Source organism: Thunnus maccoyii, chromosome 2 (genome assembly GCF_910596095.1).
Source record: "Thunnus maccoyii chromosome 2, fThuMac1.1, whole genome shotgun sequence".
In the NCBI taxonomy this organism is placed as follows: Eukaryota; Metazoa; Chordata; class Actinopteri; order Scombriformes; family Scombridae; genus Thunnus; species Thunnus maccoyii.
In genome coordinates, this window is record NC_056534.1 from 13,743,058 (window position 1) to 13,765,523 (window position 22,466).

General features: G+C 39.1%; 1 protein-coding gene across 3 annotated transcripts in view; it reads left to right on the top strand.

Moving 5' to 3' along the window:
• nr3c2 (nuclear receptor subfamily 3, group C, member 2) overlaps window positions 1-22,466 on the top strand; it is an 85,683-nt gene that overhangs the window by 57,732 nt on the left and 5,485 nt on the right. For all 3 annotated transcript variants that reach the window (XM_042434023.1, XM_042434016.1, XM_042434030.1), the window contains exons 4-7: window positions 2,287-2,403; window positions 7,836-8,180; window positions 9,893-10,037; window positions 13,754-13,884. In XM_042434023.1, coding sequence (XP_042289957.1) covers window positions 2,287-2,403; window positions 7,836-8,180; window positions 9,893-10,037; window positions 13,754-13,884 — 738 coding nt within the window. The remainder of the gene's footprint in view (window positions 1-2,286; window positions 2,404-7,835; window positions 8,181-9,892; window positions 10,038-13,753; window positions 13,885-22,466) is intronic.

The following is a 22,466-nucleotide window of genomic DNA, read 5'->3' on the forward strand; positions in this document are numbered from 1 at the left end:
TAAGGGCTGTATTTCAGTCTGTCTGTATTTTTTTTTGGAAAGTAAATGTACTGTATCTGTGCAGGAGGACTGCAGGGCAGATCACTCTTGTTAAAGCGGGGTCCCCATAGGAGAGAGTGTTTCCCTTTCAGAATAATGTCTCCATAACTGATGTGCGCGGGAGCTGACAGACAACAGAGACTACTCAGCGGGATGTTGCCAGATTCTGAGATCATTAGCTAAAAGTAGACGTGAGCAGACTCCATTAAAGAACTCTGAGGGCTGTCATATGTAATGGTGAATGCTGAAAGAGTGTATTATACCAGCAGACAGGAGTTTTTAAATTGATGTCAGACTCCATACTGTATAAAGAATATCTTAATAGAAATTGACATTATTGAATGTTTTTACAGTATAAACAGGAAAAAAGAAGTGATAGATTTTTGGATGTGCATATGGAAATATGAGTCAAGATGAGTTCATAAATGAAGAACTTTCTTATCAGATGAAAGGAGGTTTTTTTTTCACTTTTTGGAGATATTTTCCAAGGTAGGACTGAAAAAGTAACATTCATCAGTAAGCCCGCCATGTGCCAGGATGATAAGCAAAAGCACATATTCAGAAGTAAACATGCTGTGTGAGTGCATGTGAGTACATGCACACAGTGCATAAATAAACAACCTTTTTCCCTTTTAGAGACAGACAAACACTCGCGCGCATACACACCATCGGACTACAACTTCGGCTGTCTCATAAAGTGTATTTCACTCTAACAATTATTAACAAGATTCACGGGAATGAGCAAAACAGTTGACAGGAGGGCTCCAGAGTTTTCAGAATTGCCATTTGGTCCGACCTATCCAAGCGAGAGTGTGTGTGTGTTGTGTGTGTATATGCATGTGTGTGTGTGTGCGCGCACGAGGGGGATGGGGAAGGGGATGGCTGCGTTGTGTTTCCTGTGTCGCAGTTTACTGTTTTTTAGAGCAAGAAAAATGGGCTTATGTAACGGTCATGTGATTTAGCCAGAAATAGTGGTGGGGCTACAGCTGCTGCCTCTCCTCCTGCAGCTCGGTTCCTTGGCTTTTGGCAGCAGCCAGACAGACACACTGCGCACTACTCCTGCTAGCTCAGAAAACAACTTCTGCTCAGTCCTACACACAAATACAAATACTGTACTGTAGATGCGAAATAAGGCAATGCACAAAATATACATGTTTGAGCAACTGCATGTAAACACAACACACAAGCTGTCATGCTATAGTCTATGCCAGGAATCTTGGGTACTTTTAATTGCATAAATGATACAGGACAAACAAGCAGGAAAATACAGATTGATACTCATCCATACATGTGCCTGCATACATCCAAATACAGAGTCTGAGATGTACACACAATTTGAATATCAACCCTAACAGAGCTAAACCATGCACTGGGGTCATTGGGGTTACTATACCACACTACACCTCTCCATCTGGGTTGATTTCCATGTGTGTCTATTGGTTTGTGGAAGTAGATACTAGATTTGCAGTGTTTTTGAAATTGCCAAGTGGAGCGGCTTTGGCTCTATGTGTGTGTGTTTGTGTGTTTGTGTGTGTGTGTGTGTGCGCGTGTGCATGTGTGTGTATACGATAGTGAGAGAGTGAATGACTGCATGTGTGCATGAGCGCGAGCCTGCCTGCCTGTGTGTGGGCGTATGGCGCTCTGAGGCTGGCGGATGTGTGGAAAAAGGGAAAAGGGAGGGATGGAGACGCAGGCGCAGAGAAGGAGAAGAGTGGAGGAGGAGAGGAGCTGTACAGTGAAGAACTAGTGGAGCGGAAGGAAGCGCTCTGAAATGGGAGATCATTGGGTTTAGCTAAGGGCTAGGCAGGAGGCAGGAGGGATTCTCGCCATGTTAGCATCACTGTCAGGAATAGTCTAGCTGCAGCCAGTGTCCTGGTTCCAGCAAATTCTAATGCCCTCATGCCATATACTGTATAATACACCATTAGTCATGCATTGTAGAATGTGAGAGCGGAATAATCACGATTTCAATCATTTTCATGGTGATAATCATGAAATGTAGATCTCTGATATTGCCAGACATTTCACGGGTTTCCTTGACCTACATAACAAACAGTCACAGACAGAGATTCTATAGTCATGTAAGCAAATATAATTTGGTATTTCATAAGTTTGTCCCCTTTATCTTCCCCTTCATTGCTTTTTTTCAGCTCTTTGCTTCACTTAGAAAATATCACCACTGTTCTATGTCAAGCTGCATATAAGGTTCACCATTGAACTGACGCCATGTCTTGTCTTTTTTTGTAGGTCAGCACAACTACCTGTGCGCCGGGAGAAATGACTGCATCATTGACAAGATCCGAAGGAAAAACTGTCCGGCATGTCGCGTACGGAAGTGTCTCCAGGCTGGGATGAACCTAGGAGGTGAGGAGTCACACTCTCATTACAGATTTGCCCTGTCTCAGATGTGACATTTGAGCCAGCCTCCCTCTGCTTTTAAGAAATGATAGATATGGAAAAGTAGGTCTGGCCGTAGTCACAGGAGGCCCAGGGATGCTGAGTCATAGGATGTTTGTATGTGCATATAGTATATCTGAGCACAATGTGCATTATGTATCTATACTAGGTGTAGATCTACAGTACTCTATGCAGTGCCAGCTGACAAAGCCTGCAGACTAGTTACAGTATTGTGTTAGTCAGAGGGATGTGGTTTATTCAGAATGGAAATATGATTTTTTTTAAGTTGAAATGTATTAATTTATTGTTCTTATTTATTCCATTATTGAGGGCTGCAATGGCATATACAAGCCTAAACACACACTTGATAGGTTTTCAGTCCATTAGAGTGACTGGAATTACAATTTCAATGTCATACTCTCAAAGGAAGCTAGATTTAAACATTAGTGTAAACACAGAGAAAAATGCTACTTGTGGGATTGCGGACATATAGTTATGCTGTCAATAAATAGCACCACTGATATTTTAGACCAGCTGTAACTGCTGTGCACTGTAATTTCAAAGCAATTTCCTTGACTTGGTTTCAAAATGAACCATTTACAAAATGACTGAAGTTATTTTTCATAATTACCATCACCTAATATTCATACCTGTTATTTTAATGTTACCCTGTGGCATATTGATACTATTGCAGAGCTGCACTTTTTTGTCATGAAACACTTCAGTGAATAAATCTATTCAAATATGCAATGAAACAATTGTGTAAAAACATTGAATATTCTATAAGCCTGGGGGATATTTCAGCACTTTGGACAGATTATGTGGCCTGATCCAAATTACAGCATACAAGCTGTTGGTTTATGAAAACTCTGTCATTTAAAAATGTACTGGAACTGTCTGCTGTCAGGTCAAGTTTATTTGTTTAGCCCAATATCACATAAAAGATCTAAATGGGCTTTACAGGCCCTCAACAACAACACCTCCCAACCAAGGCCGAGCTCTCTCTCTCTCTATTGCTTACTTCGTGACTAAATGGCTGCAAGAATGAGGTTCTAATTTCTTATTTTCTGATGAAGAGATTATATTGATGAAGTTTATTGAGCGGGAGAATAATTTACCCAGACTAAGAGTCAACAGCCATGCCAGCAGCTCTATCAGGCTTCACTTAGGCACAGTGGTGCTTTGAGCTAAATGCTATCATCAGCCTGCTAACATGCTCACAATGACAATACTAACATGCTGCTGTTAGGCAGGTTCAGTGTTTACCATTTTAACCATCTTCATTTAACATGTTAGCATGCTAACACTTGCTAAATAGCACAAAACAGAAAGTACAGCTGAGGCTGATGGGTTTCCCATTCATTTTACAGGTATTTGGTCATCACAGTAGCTAACAAATCGAAATTATGACGTGCTGGTGACGCTAGATGAAAAGTCAGGGGATCACCAAAATCATCAGGATTCATCCCCTGGGTACTATGGATATCTGTACCAAATCCCATGGCAATTGACCAATAGTTGTAATAGTTTTTCGTAATTCGGTCTGAACCAAAGTGGTGGACCGCCAGACTAACAGCCGTGCCGCTAGCAAGGCTAAAAATTTGCTGTCATGAAAATGAGCACTTTCAATTAATGATACATTGTAAAAAAGAAATGCTCTCAAATTTTTATAGGTTATGTATGGGTATGTGTGACCAATCAGATAAATTACAGAGGATGGCCACTTAAAATCAAGGGGTCATAATGAAGGTAAAAATGACTAATCATGAACATTTCAGTGGTGAGGATACTGTTGCGTTTATTTTAGTATATCTTGCTTTTTTTACTGAAGCTTCTTGTTAGTACACTGCCTCCTTTGCTGCTGTAACACAGCAAATTTCCCCACAGTGGGACTAATAAAGGATTATCTTATCTTATCTTATTTTTTGTTTGTATTTGGTTGAAGGACTGGGCCTTTAAACATTAAAGCTAACACGTGACAAAATGTCTATCCTGGAACCAATCCTAACCACTGATTGGTTATGTGTTGTAAGAAAAATAAATATGTGGTTGCTGACTGGGAAAATCAATTTTTGACAAGCTCTTTAAGATACATTTTCTGCATGTGAATGTGTGCATGCTTTCTTTTTGACCAATTTGACTTGCTTTTACATATTTTCAGTCACTCAACACAATGAAGAATGGATGTATTATTGAATAAATACAGAGTTTTCTTAGAACTGATATTTAGCTTTGACCTAATCAGAAAGCATATATCAAGTTCAGTACAGAGATGATTAGGGAGTGAAATCCCTCACAGGGAATAAAAGCCTACAGGTATGTACATGCTGGGGTGAAGGCAGGTCTTATGAAATGCGGGATGAGCAGCATCACTATTGAAGCAGTGTTTGGAGCACTATAGCAGAAGATTTAAAGGAGCTGTGAAAGAGAGTGCACAGCAAGGTCAACTTTAAGGGGACCTATTGCTTTTCCTTATTTTCAGTCATATATATAATGTTATAATGTCAGATGTTCATATTTAACATTTTCAAATGCCAAAATGTCAAATAATGAGGTAAATGTATATAAAAGTAATGTGAGCAATGTCAGTTTCCAACATTTTTTTTTATTTTCAGCCCAAGCTGATTTTATATGGTCATCTGCTCCACGCACAGCACGCAAGTTCACTGCTCCGCTCTGCTAACATTATGGTGTTTTTCCATTGTTTTGGGGGTTGTCTAACCAAGCTATGACTCGAGTCAAGCTGGCATGCTGTGGGTATTTTTCCATTACACAGCACAGCCAAGTAAATTAAATTGTTTACCTGTTAGAGGTGTGCTGGTCATTTGCAGCTCTCCATCAAACATCTCACTGTGGCTGTCTCTGCTCGTACTATTCCTCCCTGCATTATCTCTCTACTAAAGGAAGGAATCTGTGTGTGTGTGTGTGTGTGTGTGTATGTATGTATGTATGAATGTCCTTTGCATAACTCGAAAACCGTTAATCCGATCTACTCTCACACTTGGTGGGTGCATTGCTGGGGACCCAAGGAAGCGCAGTGTCAAATTTGGTGCAATTTGGACACACGACATAATCAACATTGATAAACTTTGAAAATACAAGTGATCATCGAGCCACTCCACTCTGCAGCAGTGGGGCGGGGCTTCTGGGCTCTGCAACTGCATGTCATGATCATGAGCACAGACGGAGATCAGAGCTGTACAACCCTGCCATGAGAGAGATGAGGGGACAACATCTCTCTTTATTTGGTAACATTAAAAGTTAGGCTTTTTTGTTGGCTTCCCGACTCATTTTAAAATAGACAAGAGAATAAGAGAGAGAGAGAGAGGGCGAGCAAGCGGAGAGCACAAGCAAGTGACAGAGAGACAGCACTGGTGAGGAGAGACAGTGGTGGAAAGCTTTCTCTGAGAGAGAGAAAGCCAGTGAATGACAGAAATATTTTCTGATTGTTTCACAGTGGTTACGTTTGAAAGCACAAATAAACAACCATCAAACACTCAACAGATGATTTATTGTGGAGACAGATGCTCTTAGTTTCTGTTTCATTTTCCACCTCTGCATTTCTCTCCTTTTCATCCATTCATTATATCCAACTAATGCAGCCGTAATTACAAAAAACAACAGGACAAATCTGCGTTATTTTTACTTCATGTGAATGTAGCTGAAAAGGGAGAGAGAGAGAGAGAGAGACTACTACTTCCTCCTACAATGTAAAACATACAATGAAATAAGGGACATTTACTTTAACAAGTTCAACTCTGTAATTTCAGATTTCAAAGAGCTCAATGACCTCTCAAAATTAAAAATAGGCCTACTCCTAGGAGAGGGAGACAGGGCATATCTTGCTGCCCAATATGTATCAACATGCCACAACCTGAGGGACAGTGAATGACCTAGACACACACAGTACACGCATGCATTCTCTCTCTTTCTCACACACACACAAATACATGCATACATATATATATATATATATATATATATATATATACAATTAATATAAATATTAACATTGTTCTTGAAACTTTCATACCAATAAAGCCTATTGAACTGAAAAGAGAGGGAGCGGTGGAAAGCTTTCTCTGGAAGCCCGTGAATGAGATAAATGACTGACCAATCAGTGGTCTGCAGTGTTTTTACATCACCTTTTAGTATCAGCTCAGCTTGAGAAAAGTTTTTTCGAACGGTGTGGTCTAAAAAACGAAAAGTAGACAGCGAAAACAGAGCTTTTAATCAAGAATGGACAGACTCTTAAGTTACCTCCCACAGGCAGTTCAAAACCAGTATGTCTCACATAAGCTGAAATCTTTTGAGTAAATATACCCATTCAAATGATCCAAACTGAAGCCACAGAAAATAAATGATCTAAGAGCCCAATATCATTGATACACTTAAATAAAGGATGCAAGCTCCCTGTTATGTATTTTATTTCTAAATGCAACCCTCATTATACTTGAAATGAGAAAAGATTCACTATTACATTACTTAACATCTGTGTATAATAGAATGTTAGCTTCTTTCATGGTACTGATTTACACCTCACATCAACAGTATTAATTTTTATGTGCTTTTATTATTATTATTATTATTATTGTACTTCATGTTTATTATTAGTGAGTGGTGGTGGTGTTCTGGAATGCATAGTATTGAAAAGTGTTCCTAAAAATGCAGTCCACCACCACCACCCACTTCAACCTCAATATTAAACATAAATGTATTGGGAATTATCACCTTTCTGACAATATCAACAGAAAACTGAAAATTCATACACTTTGTAAAAGTTGAACTTATGGCAGAGTTGTTGTACTGGATTGCATTAAATTGCACATGTGCTCCATGAGTGTATATTGCAGTGAGTAAAATATGTCATGTGTGAGTGTAGCATTGAGACTGGAGACTATCTGAACAAACTGAGAATTGTATGAATGTTTATTAGCATGTACGTATTTATTTGTTATTTGGTTCATCATCACTTAAAGATCCCCAGCCATGTATGGGAATATTTAAACAATACCATGATTATTGCACTATTATGTGCTCTTGGTTTTACTGGACTTAATTTGAGATGGTCTCTTTCTAACATCATTCACAATTACAACTTCTCAGAAGATATAACTTCCTTCAGATTCAGAAATAACAGAATTCCTTGAATATTGTACCGTTCAAATTTAATTGTGAAATTTAAAAAAATTGCATTGTCATCCATGGATGAAAATGACATATTTAATAAGAGATTGTTAACACATACAGTAGACATAAATGTTTACACCCAGATACTACATACATAGATCCATATTTTCATTTTTATTTAACACATTGCAATTATCTCAGTCAGATTAGCAATGTAAGAAATGCCTCCATTAACAATGTGTTAATAAGGGCTGTTGTGTTCCCCACAGCACGAAAGTCCAAGAAGTTAGGGAAGCTGAAGGGAGTCAGCGAGGACCTGCAGGGCTCTAAGGATGGCCAAACCGCTACAGGTGGTGTTGGAGGCAGTTACCTGTCCTCAGAAAAGGAGCTGAATGCCAGTGCTGCCAATGCCCTCGTGCCCCACGGGCCTGGGGTAGTCACACCTTTTCTGCCGCCCTCCATCTGCAGTGTGTTGGAGCTGATTGAGCCTGAAGAGGTGTACTCTGGCTTTGATAACACACTGCCTGACAGCACTGACCACCTGCTGTCCAGTCTCAACCGCCTGGCCGGAAAGCAGATGGTTCGCTTGGTGAAGTGGGCCAAAGTACTTCCAGGTTAGTGATCACTAGCGTGGTGGGCTGAGGCGTAAAATGCTGTTTAAGGGTGTGCATAAGTTGATGTATTGTGCCATTGTAGATAAATATTGTGTATAAAGACAAGTTTTTTTAAGGTTATATGGAAACAGATGGTTGCAGTATTTAGGTTGTACTACAAATTGAATTACAAATTGAATAAAGGTCAATAAAGAAGGCTGCAGTTGGATTAAAGCAGTTTATAAGTCTAATAAATTGGATATTTTAAGTGAAATCCAGAATGTCTAAACTTCAGTCAGTTTGAGCCTGTTCATTTTTACAATTATAATCCACTTCTAACAAAGTTTAAATATAGTTGGTTTTATTTTTGGATACATCTAATAAAATGGCAAGCTAAAATATCAGTCCAATAAATCTAAATATTAAAGTCAGTCTTCTGTACTGTAAGCCTGGACTGGGATTTTAATGAAGATAATATCTTCACCTTTGATCTCTAAATTTTAAAAAATCCATCTCTGCTAGTTTTGTCAGAGCACACATTTTAATTTTAAATATTAGGTCAGGAAATTATTCTGCAAATCTTCAACAAGATTAGCAATAAATCCTATTTTACCATTAAATAGAATCAAGATTAAGATTTGCCAAACAGAACTCATTTACATCACTGTTGTCAGATGTTATATTGAAAAGAAGATCTAATGTCTATCTCATTAATTTTTACCCAAGACACTGCACAGAGAGAGAGAGAAAAAAATGTTTAAAAAGGGATAAGCAAGTTCCACTAAAATGCCAGTCAGTGGGAGACATATTGAAAGATGCCTCACAGGTAGCTCTTTGAGGCTGTTTAATTTGCTGTATTGCAAATATTTGATACCTCCACGGTGTCTGCTTGCCATATCCGGACGTATAAATAGAAGGGGAGCCAGACAGAAGGGTCAAAATGAGTACCTTCGACTTTCAGATATGCCACTGCCTGTGTTCAGCTCACATTTGGATGTGGCAGAGCTAAAACACAGCGCAACATGGAACTATAGTGTCAGTTTTTCAGTATTTGGGAGCTAAATTATTAGCACATATGATACTGATATCAGATTACCTTTATAGTTACATGAAAAATGAAAAGTCACATAATTTTCATAGAACATTACTAAGTTTTAATCATCAGCCAGCCCTGCACTCTTTATTTTATTAACTGAATACAGTATTAAGCCGGGCATTTGACAAACCTTTTTAGTCTTTTTAGAAAACTGTTTTTGGCAGATTGACATACATATAGACTGAAATAGTTCCTAAGCCTTGATAAGTCACTTGTGTGTCCTCATTTGGCCTATGTTTTGCATGGGGAGGAGTTTCTTGCCAGAGTTTGATTGAGAGTTTGGCAAGTTTCCTATTTGACTCTATTTTTGGAGCTCCATAGACAACACGCCAATAACTGGAGGCCTTGTGGGATTTGCATAAAACAAGAATGGGTGAATACTATTCGGTGGTTATCATGTCTAAACAAATATTGGCACAAAAAAAGTACACTTTAGCGAAGATATGTGGTACGTATTGCATATGTGCAGACACAGGTAAACACATGGACGTGCCCAGCTAAATAAATGCCTTTCGATTTGGGGATTAAGTCCAAATGCTCTTATCAATTTCTGAGTATTGTCAGCTACTTTTAAACATGATGCTTTCTGTGTATCAGCTTCATCTCTGTCTGATTTGTTTGTGTTTGTGTGTGTTAGGTTTCCGGGGCCTGCCCATTGAGGACCAAATCACCCTGATCCAGTACTCATGGATGTGTCTGTCCTCCTTTTGCCTCAGCTGGCGCTCCTACAAACACACCAATGGCCAGATGCTCTACTTCGCCCCTGACCTCATCTTTAATGAGTAGGTCTACACTCCAGTATCTTCAGTATATTGCACAAATTGCTCAAATGTTATTAAAGTTTACTGGTCTTGACATTTAGCTGTGGCCTAGATGTTAAATAATTTGTTATACATCATTAAATGTTATATTATTTTAAAAATGTAACAAAGACACGTGTTCACCCCACCACCTTTTTATCTGTTTATAGTATGTCTGAGCATGAAGCAGTGGAGTCAGTGGACATGCATATAAAATACATTTGGTGTTTGCCTATGAAATCCCCGTCACACCAACATGTCTATTACAGAATAATTTGTTTTTCACAGTAGATAATTAGTGGATACAGTAATTGGTTGAACAGCCAGGCTTTGACGATTAGCTTCTGCTATTTTCGGCAAGTCAATCAGATGCAAATTCATGCATAAACATCACTTTTGCTAGGGGACTTTGGAGAGTAAGGAGGGTATTTTCCTGCTGTACTATTCTGAGCATGCCATTGACGTACCTGAAAACTATTCAAAGAGTCAAAATTTGTTTTTGTGATAGTGGCGCTGCTTTCAGGAAATCATGACGTACTTAAAACAAGGTCAGAATCTTGCATCTGATATCTGGTACTTCACGAGGAAATGCTTCTGTACTTTTTGATGGTTCTTTAATTGCACCCGACACAGATGATCAAGCCTAGCAAGGGCAGTCAATGGCCCACTTGATCTGTGTTAATATGTTTGAACAGTGGAGCAAGTGGAGAGGAAGTGTACAGTATGTGGGCCTTTTCTCGTTGGAGCTGCTTGGTGATGAATAGAATGTTATAGAATTCATTGAAAAGGAGAATAGCAACCTCTGTAGGCAGCCTGCTGTAGAGGACCTGGTCAAGGTTCTGGGGCAGGTTTAAAGCTGCAACTAATAGCTTGTGTAAGTCAATGTCAGTGGGTCAGTTTGTCCCAAATAAATAAACAACAGCACAAATGCCATTGTGCAACACAGCGACAGCGTCTGTGAGCCTGTGTGGTATCACTTAGAACTTAGCACAGTTGGTAAAGCACTAGTTTGCCACTCCAGAGATCCTCTGATCCTCATCAATTTAGTGCCAAGTGGATGACAGTTAATTAAGAATTATGTGTTTACTTCTGTGGAATGACAACAGTTTTTGGAGAAAATCAAATTTTGTGACAGAGATTGCAACCAACTGAATACCCCTCCCTTTCAAGTGTGTAGGAGAACCTATGGCGGCCGTGAAACTTGCAAAAAATGCGAAAGGCCCTCTCTAGAGTTGGTGTATGCCTCGTCCATTCTGGGCTACTTTAGAAACATGGTGGTGCAACATGGCGGTCTCTGTGGAAGATGAACTGCTCCGTATGTAGATATAAAGGGCTCATTCTAAGCTAACGACAACACAATGATTCCTAGTTTCAGGTGATTTTACACTAATGAAAGCATGAATATTATATTCCATTTCTGCCAATAGATCTAAATCTTACATACTGGTCCTTTAACAGTTTATGTGATTTGGCAAGTTCAATTTGGAAAAAGACAAAGTTCTAACACAGAAAAATACTGTAATTACATTTGCATTTATATATTAAATGAATATGTATCACTTGCAGAGAAATTAAGATCTCTTTTTACTGTACAGTATGCTGCTATTTCTGTATGTGATGCAGTTACAGTAGGCCTGCCTCACTGATGGATGTGCCTGGTATTCAGCTTGACAGAGCGGATAAGATGTAGACCGGCTGGAGTTACAGTACTGGTGGCCTGTGTGTTGGTCACATGTTTGCTGCTCTGTTTTTTTTATATAGCCAATATAACTATACAAAGCAGTGACACAGATAGCAACCACCGGGGAAAAGTACATTTCTAACATCAGTTTGCATGCTAGATAATTAATTAGCCAGTCATCTGTAGCATGTTGAGCAGCTTGAAAACTTAACTGCAAATGTCAAGATCTGTCAGTTTTGATGCTAACAAAACACAGTCTATCCTTGGATTGTAAGCTGTAGTGCAAGTTTATTTACATTTTGTCACTGTGCCAGCTCAGCTGTCAATCAGTCAGGTATGCCAGCCCACCCACTCAGATGCTTTGAGGATAAGGGAACATTTCAGATGTATCTGTAAGACGTTTTTTTCTTACCATCACTGATTAAAAAAAAGAATATAAACAACACATTAAAAAAACTTTTTGACATTATATTTGACTGCAAAAATTAATGCTTAATTGTGATTTCAGTGGGACTTTTAGTGAGTTGTTTTGATGTACTTTTCTGAACAAAATAAATGTTATTGGCTACCTCCATCTAAGGGTGAATCTGAACTTTCCTTTCTCCTTAGTTCTGTCCTGCTTCCTGAATCTTTTACCATAGAAACAGAGAAATAGAGAGAGTTCAAGACTGGGAGAGAGAGATAGAAAGAGAAACAGAGTGAGAGCGAGACAGAGAAAGAGATTTAGAGAGATGAGAAGGAGAGAAGGGGAAGGAGAGAGATTGCTGCCAGTTTTTCTTTCCTCCCCAAAACCAGCAGCTCATTTTGGGCAGTGATTCAGCAAAATTGATTTCAGGCAGAGAGTGCGAAAGAGACGGAGAGAGAGAGAAAACGTGTGGAGACTTTAGAAACTCCAGCCCCAAAGTTGTATCAAATGGTGTTATGCTGCACTTTGCAAAACTGCTCACATAGACAGAGCTGCTCGGCAGAAAAACAGGTCTGCTCCTCACGCAGACGTTGTCACACTTTATCAGCCATTCAGTCTGGCTGACAGACACAGCTGTAGAGTAAATAACTGTAAAGCGTTATGCTATCTTATGGCTTAATGGGAACATTATGCACTCATTTCCTATCGGCTGCTCCTGGTCCTCTCTACAAAATGTTTAGTCTAGTTGTTATCAGAGTGAAGTCTCCACCCTCACTGCCTATGTAAGGATGCCTATGTCACCATATCGTGGATAAAAGTCTGTTCAAGTCAAGCCACAGTGCTTGCATTTAATTACCGTATTCTAGATGTTATGGTGATTTATAGCAGAGAGAACTGGCATCTAAAAAGCCAGAGATTCCCCTGAATCTGTGGCATCTGCAGAGCACATTTCTGATTGGCTCGTGCTTTATCCCTTCTAATGTTTCTTTCCTGTTTTTGTGAAGTTTGTGACTTAACTGAGATTATTTTGCTGATAAAACGTGTGTGAAAAAGAAAAGGGAGTGAGAAAGTGTTATGCATTATAAGCATGGACCACTTGTGTGTGCATTTGGGTATAAACATGTACAACTCTGTGTTCATCTGTGTATCATTTCTGTCAACATATATGTTGGAATACTTACCTCCCTCTTAAGAGTGTTTCTATGGTGACAAAGGTTAGATATAGGGTCTTTCCTAGTCTGCCACAGCCTTAGAAAAGTGGTGCATATGTGCTGTGATACTGTACGCAGCGCTCTGCAATCTTGGGGGGATTTGGTATTCTGCTCTTAGCCCAGACTAGCAGGATCCTCCTCTGCACTGTGTGGAAATATTGTTTCACTGGGCTGAACTCCTGTGGTAGGAATTGTGAGCAAGTGAATGACTGAGTCAGCTGTGAACAAAACAAAGAGAACAAATGAATAAATGACTATGATTGAGCGAGTACTTAGGATGGATTGTAATGATTAGGCCCTGAAACAACTACATTTTTTCAAGTTCATAATGTTGTTGCCATGTTCTTCTGCCTCTGTTTCATCATATCACCTTTCTCCCTCTCTGTGTGCTTTTCCTCAGGGACCGCATGCAGCAGTCAGCCATGTACGACCTGTGTCTGGGCATGAGGCAGGTGAGCCAGGAGTTTGTTCGACTGCAGCTAACCTACGATGAGTTCCTCTCCATGAAGGTCCTGCTGCTTCTCAGCACAGGTAGGCAGTGAGCTACAGGCCTGAGCATGCACTTATTTATTCATCCTATACACACCTGCTCACACTGTTTTTTTGTGTGCCTGCAAGCAAACTGTATAATGAAATGTCATTTGGAAATCATTATTTCAAAAACATGATGTAGTCAACATCGCTTCCAAGCAAGAATTGATTGAAATTTCAGGCTATCCATGGCTTAAACTGAGAAATCCCAAACTTGAACATTTATGTGTGCATTCGGTAACATTCTTTAACTTTCTGACTGTATGATATGATATGATACGTTACGATACGATACAATACGATACAATACGATACGATACGATACGATACGATACGATACGATACGAGGAAACGAAATAAAATACTTTATTAATCCGCCAGGGGGGAAACTGAGTGCCACCATACATATAGGACAGACAACAAAAAAAGACAAAAACAGACAAAAGGTGGAAGGCATACACATCTCAAGGCAGCACAAAATAAGGGGAAAGCACAGCACCATAATAAATAGTGTAAACATCAATGTGACTGTAATAGTATATGTTAGTGGTTATATATGACATCAACAGCAACATATCCATGGATACCAACATCATCACAGTCCTCAGTAAAACCACCATCCTAGTCATCAACATCAGGTCATCATCATCATCATCAACAACAGTGACAGTCAACAACAACATTTATTAAAAAAACTTCACTGCAGCAGGTACAAACGACTTCCTGAATCTCTCTGAAGAGCACCTGGGCATAACAAGCCTGTCGCTAAAAGAGCTATTCAGCTCGCTAAAAACATAGCACATCGGATGATCCTCATTTTTGCATAACACTCTTGAGCTTCCTACCCATTCTTTGCTCCACGGTCATTTTTAGTGAGTCAGGAGTCAAGCCAATAATGGATCCTGCCTTACTGATCAGTTTATTGATCTTGTTCCTGTCCTCTCAGAGGACAGTAAGGCCTACACACTAGACACTACTACTAGAGACTGTTCAGCACCACTTTAGTCCACCTTTGTGCCTACAAATGTCATTGACTCTACCAGGAACATGTCCCAATTAAAGCAGACCACCCAGACATCACTGCTTAAGGTTGATGGTCGGATTCTTCTTTCTATGAATTCTGCATTTAATTTCATCGGGTTGGATTGATCAGATTTGTTTTTTATCAGGGGATCATGATAGTATTTCACGTCAATCCACCAGAATGTTAAGTAAATTCTTTCTGTGTAAATTATTTTTGCGCAATGACAGGAAAGGTTTTCTAGTTGAAAGTACCAACCCCCTTTTATACATGTTGCCCATTAAAGGATGAACATGCTGTGTTGCTCTAACATGAAGGCATCCATCAATGTTAATGGACCCAGTTTCTACCAGTTGAGTGGTCCTTAAACCAGTGTGGTGTAATAATGGTACAGTTAGAATCAGGACTCATCAGAATAAACAGTACCGGTGTTTTTAGCCCACAGTGATAATCTGTGGTTTACTGTGAACGGGAGAGGTACTTGTCTGTTTGTCTGCTCTTATAACCCTGTACAGGCAAAGGTGTGATGCGTTGTGTCCTCTAGCTAAATTAGTTCCCCATATTTGTATTATGGGTTTTCAACTGTTGTTCTATGGGCTGTTATGACCTGATTCGCCCAACATTACCATGGGAAACATTTTGATATGTTGTTCTGTTCCTTTCATTACATACCTTGAGATTGCAGCCTTTGAAAAGAACAGCTACTATATGGTGTTGGCAACGCTCATACCTGCCTTCCTGGCACCCACGATCATGCCTTTTTAAAGTCTGTTGGATCATGCTCTAAGCTCATTCTTAGTAATCCGTTGACATGCAAAACAAGTGTGGAAATAGACTTGCTGTTATATGCACCTGTTAGGGTAGCAACATACAGAATATGTAAATGAAAAGGGGGGAAAGTGTTTTCACTTTTCTTGTCATTTAGTGAAGGATTTACTGTTTTACAATATTTTAGTTTTTAATTGTTCATACATTAACAGAATACTGTACGTCTATCACTCGCTAAAGGGGATCTCACTGTGTTTCCACTCACCGCCAAACTGCCCACAGGCACTGCAGCCTCATAGAAAGGATGTGTTGGACGAAGTTGCTGAATTGGAAACTGAAAGCAGTGTTTTTTTCCACCACCTCAACACACTGTGCACTGCTGCTGTCAGTTCAATAGTAACAGTTAAAGATTCCGTGATGGCAGCTGTGTCATAACTTCACCATCCACACCCACTCGTAGCTATTAAAAAGATAACCGCAAGTCTCACAACGACGTTTGGGACACAAAAGACCTGCTGCTGCCCTGCATTCATGCATATTATGTCTATGTGAGAGAGAGTGTGAGAGAGTGAGAGAGGGGTGAGGATAAGGGGGTGAGGGAGAGTTGTGAGGAGCTATTTGAAGAGTCTGCTTGCTGGCCAGACTTCAAACTCTTTGAACTTCAGCACCAGTGCCAATCAGTGGAAATATTCATTGGCAGCGTATTTATTTTTCAGTTACTGAGGCCTCTCAAAGTGGTGCGTTAATGCTGGAAAAAAGAACAACCATGGTAAACTTTACTTCATCCTAGCATTATAAGTTCTACCATTTTATATGTACATTTTGGCCAATTAACTGAGACCATTTTCCAAAATGAGTTATAATGAGTTATAACACATACAGTCATGTATCATATTACAACATTAAAAGCAATTGAAAGGCCAAAACTTGACAATATATATTATGTCAGATATTTCAGATGTTTCTTTGAGCTATTTAAATATTTCATTTATAAAAGAAATGAAAAACTGTGATTTTGATACCCAACTTGCCTCTAGAGTCCTTATGGAAGGTTATAAAAGGACCTTTGCTATCAAGTTTTAAGCCCGAAAAGTTTTTGTTAAATGTCTTGGCCCTTATTCTGATCCATTTTTGCAATACAGTTCTTAAATGATAAAGTTTTAAAACTGTAACTGTGCTGGAAAGCAGTTTTGCAAGTTTCTAAACCTTATCATATTTTGGAACTACTTGTGGCTTATTAGATGAGGTGTGATTATTAAAAACTGAAAATATGGCATTCTGGTGGCTTAGGTGTGTCAGTCACCACGATGAATCCCACCAAACCTTTGTTGCATGTCCTTGTCCTTCTCTCTCCCTTCATCTTCTGTCATTTCTTTATTGTTTACTGTGATAAAGTCAAAAAAAAAACCCATAAATTCTTTACAAAATGTTGCTTCTTGTGCAGTACATAATGTATATAAGAAAGAAACTGCATTTTGTTACAGGCACATTTCTTAAACATACAGTGTATCCCGGGCCGATGGTATATTGCTGGCTTGGCTTCATAGTGCAGTGACATATGGAAGAGGCGGCGTGAAAGCATTTCCCTGATATAAACTCAGTGTGGTTGAGTCATATGGAAGCAGGGGAGCTGCGGCTGGACTTTTTGCTATTGGATGTTGGGTGAGATGAGGAAGAGTGAGAAAGAAGAGAGGATAGGAAACCAAGAGGGAAAAGGGAGATATAAAGAATGAACTCAGACAAATGTTGACATTGAGAGTTAGTGTTGGCGAGAAAGAGACAGGTGCATAGCTATAGGGAGACAGAAAGACAAGACACAGCGCGGGGGGGTGGGGGGTGGGGGGGGCAGAGCTGGTCCTTCTGTTGCTGTGCCCTCCCTCTCCTCTCCTCGCTGGTCCTCTGGAGGTTTTCCAGAGATCCCTGCTGTAGTTAATAAAGGCCAGTCAAGCACCAGGCAATGCTCCAAGACGTGCTATTTTTCTCCACTTCCTTCAAACCTGGGCTGGAATTTTGAAGGATAGGGTACAGATAAAAGAAGCAGGGATGCAGAATTGAAGGAGGGAATTTAAGGTACTTCACAGTTACTTCAATCTGCTCTGGTTATTGGGTTTACTCAAAATATAGCAGGAGAGAGAAGAAAATAATCATCTGATGCTCCTTTTCAAATGTGCGACAGAGAAATTCCTGTATCTGCCCGTTCCAAAGTACACACGATGGAGCAGCTGCACTGTATGGAAGTGCTGCAAACATATCAGCAGCAGCACTTGTGAATAATTTCAAAAACAAGCAGACCATCTCTGGATTTTCTGAGGCACTGTAGGAAGCTCTCTTAGTTACAGTCATTCAGAGATAATGCTAGTGCCTCGTGGAAGGAGTAGCGGCAGAAATGTTTACAGAGGAGTTGTCAGAACTTGTCAGCTGAGCAAGTACTGTGGAGTCACTGAGTGTGTGTGTGCCTTTGGGCTGGTTTGAAAGATTGTGTGTGTTACATAGAGAGAGGAGGAATGAGTGAAAGAGAGAGAGGGAAGGAGGGATAAAGAGAAAAGAGAGAAGGGCTGTTATTCCTCTCTGACCTTGGCTAAGGTTTCACTCAGCCTGCGGTGTCTCGTGACCCTGTTTGGATTTGGTACAGGAGCAGTGGCCTGCTCAAACCAGTTACACTCCTCACCACTACACAGACCTAGATAGTATTGCAAGATTAACTCGCTCATTTGTTCTCTTACCAAAGTGTCTTCACCTCTTTTTTCGAAATATGGCTGTTGAGCCTTATTCCAGATGGGAAGTACAGTATGTTTACCGTTGTGATGGGCGCGTTTCAAGCGACACATTTTACAGTTAATTACGTAAAAGCCTGATAATTGCTTTACACTAATTAAAATACTGTTATCATTTCTATTAGTGTTTTTGGGTCATGTTTAAATTTAAACTTCCTATCAGACAACATCCTAAAGCTTCACTGAGGTGTTATTGTAGTCATGCTCAGTGCTAGTTGTAGAATTCCCTAATGAATAGTATCTGGTTTTAAATCAAAACCGAGAGCCACCCTGTCAGTTAAGTATGTGCCAGCAACTGAGAGCAGGAAGCTGCATGTCCTTTAACTACGCACATGCCATGAGTTATGTTTGCCTCTTTATTTTACGTGCATTAGAAGAAGAGTCTTCCCCCTGCTTGTGGTACTCATAATAATGAAGCTGTTGTCTACAGAAGAAATATGGCCTAGTTGAAAAGATTCTATACCTGCAGGAAAAAATCCGTTTGACAACAATTACGGTGGTATAAATGCCCTATTTTGGGGCCGGTCACGGTAACGCCCTGAAATGCCAGGTCAGTTTCTAATCAGGGCGTATGTGGGTCAGTGGGAGAAAAACAAAAGGTACAAATGCGGCCCTGGGTTTTAGCACATTCTCATCATTTTAGCCATGAATTAAAGGCACAGAAATCACAGCCTCTGCACCAGGGTCCAATCTGTTCTCATATCTGTTTTCCTTTGCGTCATGTATGTCATGCCTGAAGGTGTTTGTGCATTTAAGAGAATTGCATAGAAAGAGATAGAAAGGGAGGAATAGGCAGACAAACACACATTCTCAGTGTTATTGACCTACAGAGCAATGATCTGTTCTAAAAAGATGCAATTTTAACTGACAAGGAGTAGGCTTTTGCTACAGGCAAAAGCCTTGTCTGCCTATTCAGCAGAACTCAAACAGGTCCTGTCAGTTACTGGTTTTTGTGAGTGTTGTTACAAATGCCTAAGATTTATCAGAGAAATCTGGCTACTGAAAAGTACTGAAAATAAATAACTGATATAGTTTTTCAAAGTTCGGTAATTTAAACCATAAGGGCTCAGAATTTCATATTCTGCTGTAAAAGATGTTTTTGTGAGATTTCAAAAACATAATAAAAATTTACGAGACAGTGATACCATCGCCTTTTCTTGACATGTTTAGCCATGCTGTGAACGCCAAAGAGTCTGGTCACAGTGTTTTTGGTCGGGATGACTAGTTCTGTATCATCGCTACATTTGATTGAGAGTATTTTTGATTAAACATGACTTGTTGTGACTACTTGCTATCTTTCAAAAGTGGCCCATACTGCTGTATAAGAGAACTCATTCTCTATAGGCAAATGTGTAGAGCTCAGCCTTGGATGTCCAACATAATAATAGTAATCACTTTTAGTTATTATTAAGTCCCTATCTGTTTTTTTTTTTTTATTATCTGGTTAACTATTAACAGTGGAGAAGGAGTGGGCAAGATGCATAAAATCCTCTTATCATGGTATATATATATAATTGTATATTGTTAGTACACATTTTCTGGAAAATCAAATAACGTCAAGCCAATTTTATTTGTATAGCCCAATATCACGAATCATACATTTGCCTCAGGGGGTTTTACAATCTGTACAGCAATACAACATTCTCTATCCTTAGACCCTCGATTCATACGAAAAATTCCCGCCAAAAATCCTTTTACAGGGAAAAAAATGGAAGAAATCTCAGGAAGAGTGTCGGTGTATGGAATGGACCAGATGACAAACTTACCGAAATACAGCATGGAAAAACAAAAATTATAGATATATAATCAATTAAGAAATTATTTAAATATCCAAAGAAGAATGTCTGTTTTTGGCTGATCCTGCAAATGAAATACCTGACAAGTCAAGGTACATACTTCATCACATTGATGCAAAAATCATATTTTGTCATAAAACAGCTCACCGATTTGCACATTGCCTAAATGCCTAACATTGTACACCCAGACATATTAAAGGGATAATTACCTCGGCATAAAACGGTATGGAAAAATCTCTGACAGCTAACAGCTTGTCTCTCGGTATACACTACCAGTCAAAAGTTTGGACACACTTTCTCATTCAAGTGAATGGGTGTGTCCGAAATTTTGACTGGTACTGTGTATTATCGTCACAGAGGCAGCATTTGCATTACTCTGTTCAAGACAGGAGTGTGCACCGGACATCTTGGCATTAGCTGAAGGATAACTGAGGGCGTTCCCTCAGACTGATTTGAGGTGTGCTCTTTGAGAGGCGAGGTGTTTCTTAATCTGGTAGCCAGCAGCTTAATGTCATTTAAAAGCTTTTGGCAGACTTCCATTACTGTGACTTTGTTCTACCGCACGGAGGGAGAAAGTTACTGTATCTTCACATCAGTCTGAATTCCTCCCATGACATTGCCTTTTTATTTTAAGTGCATTGATGCATCCAAATCATTATAATGTGAACGAAGGCTGTACTGTTGTCATTTAATAGCTCTAGTCATTGAACAAAGTGCATGATGAATGAGGTTTGGTAGACAAAATGATGAAGTTCTTTAATACACATAAGCACTATTGTTCCATTCTTTTGCTGTCACTGTTGCTGAGATAACTTTTAATCAATGCCTTCCAGTATGTCAGCCATCTTTCATGAATTCGTGTCTACACATGAGAACTAATTACCACTTGAAATGTTGAAAGTGGTTGTAATGAGTTGCTAAATAGGCTTGGGTCGTCAACACAGGGAAAATGTCCAAAAAAAGGCAACTGTGTGGGAGTTAGAGCGTTACTTCACTGTGCACCTCTAATTACCCCTTTACACAAATACACATTTCTACATAGCATACCAGTGGTTGTGCATATTGCAGCCCATTAGCTACCAAGCGTGTTTAATGTGCATTTGCCACACATTTTCTGAAATGTACCATACATTTTGAGATTTATTTCCTAGCTTCCAGGTGGCCAATTTAAGTATGGTATAAAAATCAACTCAAAGAAACTTGCTTGACATTACAGTAAGCATTTAGTCTTTCTTTTTTAAAGTTATATTATTGACATATGCATTTATAAAGAAAAAAATGTTAAAAGAAAAAAAAAAAGTTAAAATCTTCCATTTCGGTACATTCAAGGAAACATGGACAGGTGAGAATTAATTGTTGATTGCGGAACAGTAACACCTCAAAGAAAAATAAATTACCAGTATGATTGCTCATTCTCTTTCTTCAATGTTTGATATCCTGACAACACGGTTGGTAAATGAAATGCTTTTTGAACATCTGAGTTTAATTAAAACATAACACCAAGTCAGAGATTTCAAAATACAGTAGTCCCTGCTTTTACCTGCATTAACACACAACAATATTCATACTTGATATTGATGCATACTGCCAGCTAGGAGCGGGCAATATGGATAAAATCATCTATCACAGTATATTTAACGTTATATTGTGGTTTTGATTTATATTACAGTATATTTATAGTACATTTTCTTGAAAATCTATTAAAAATTTGTATGTGAATACTATAATAAGATGGATAAATGACATACCAGACAAATCAAAAGCACTTCATTACATTGAGATAAAAATAATATAAAAAGCCAATATTGCCATAAAATTGTCCAGGTTGTTAATTTACATAATTGCCTAATACAATCAGAGATATTAAAGTTATATCTAACTTTGTATAAATGGTAATTTCTGACAGTTTTCTGACATTTTTTTTATTGTCCTATTGTGTATGTATGGTCATACCCTGCAGCCAACTAACTGTTAATTGTGATGGATGATAGTCATCAAGTCTCTAAAGATTGATGAGTCAATCTGAAAGCAGTAATGTAATGTATGCAAAACATGCAAAGCTAGTGATATAGTCTTTTAATATCATACGATAAAGACAATTGGATAAGAATGCTTTTTGCTCATGATTGACAAAAGTTGAGATTTTATTATGTAAGGCATATCCCTGCCAATCATGTTCAGTGACCCATGGATTTTAGTCATTTCTAATAAATCCACACAGTA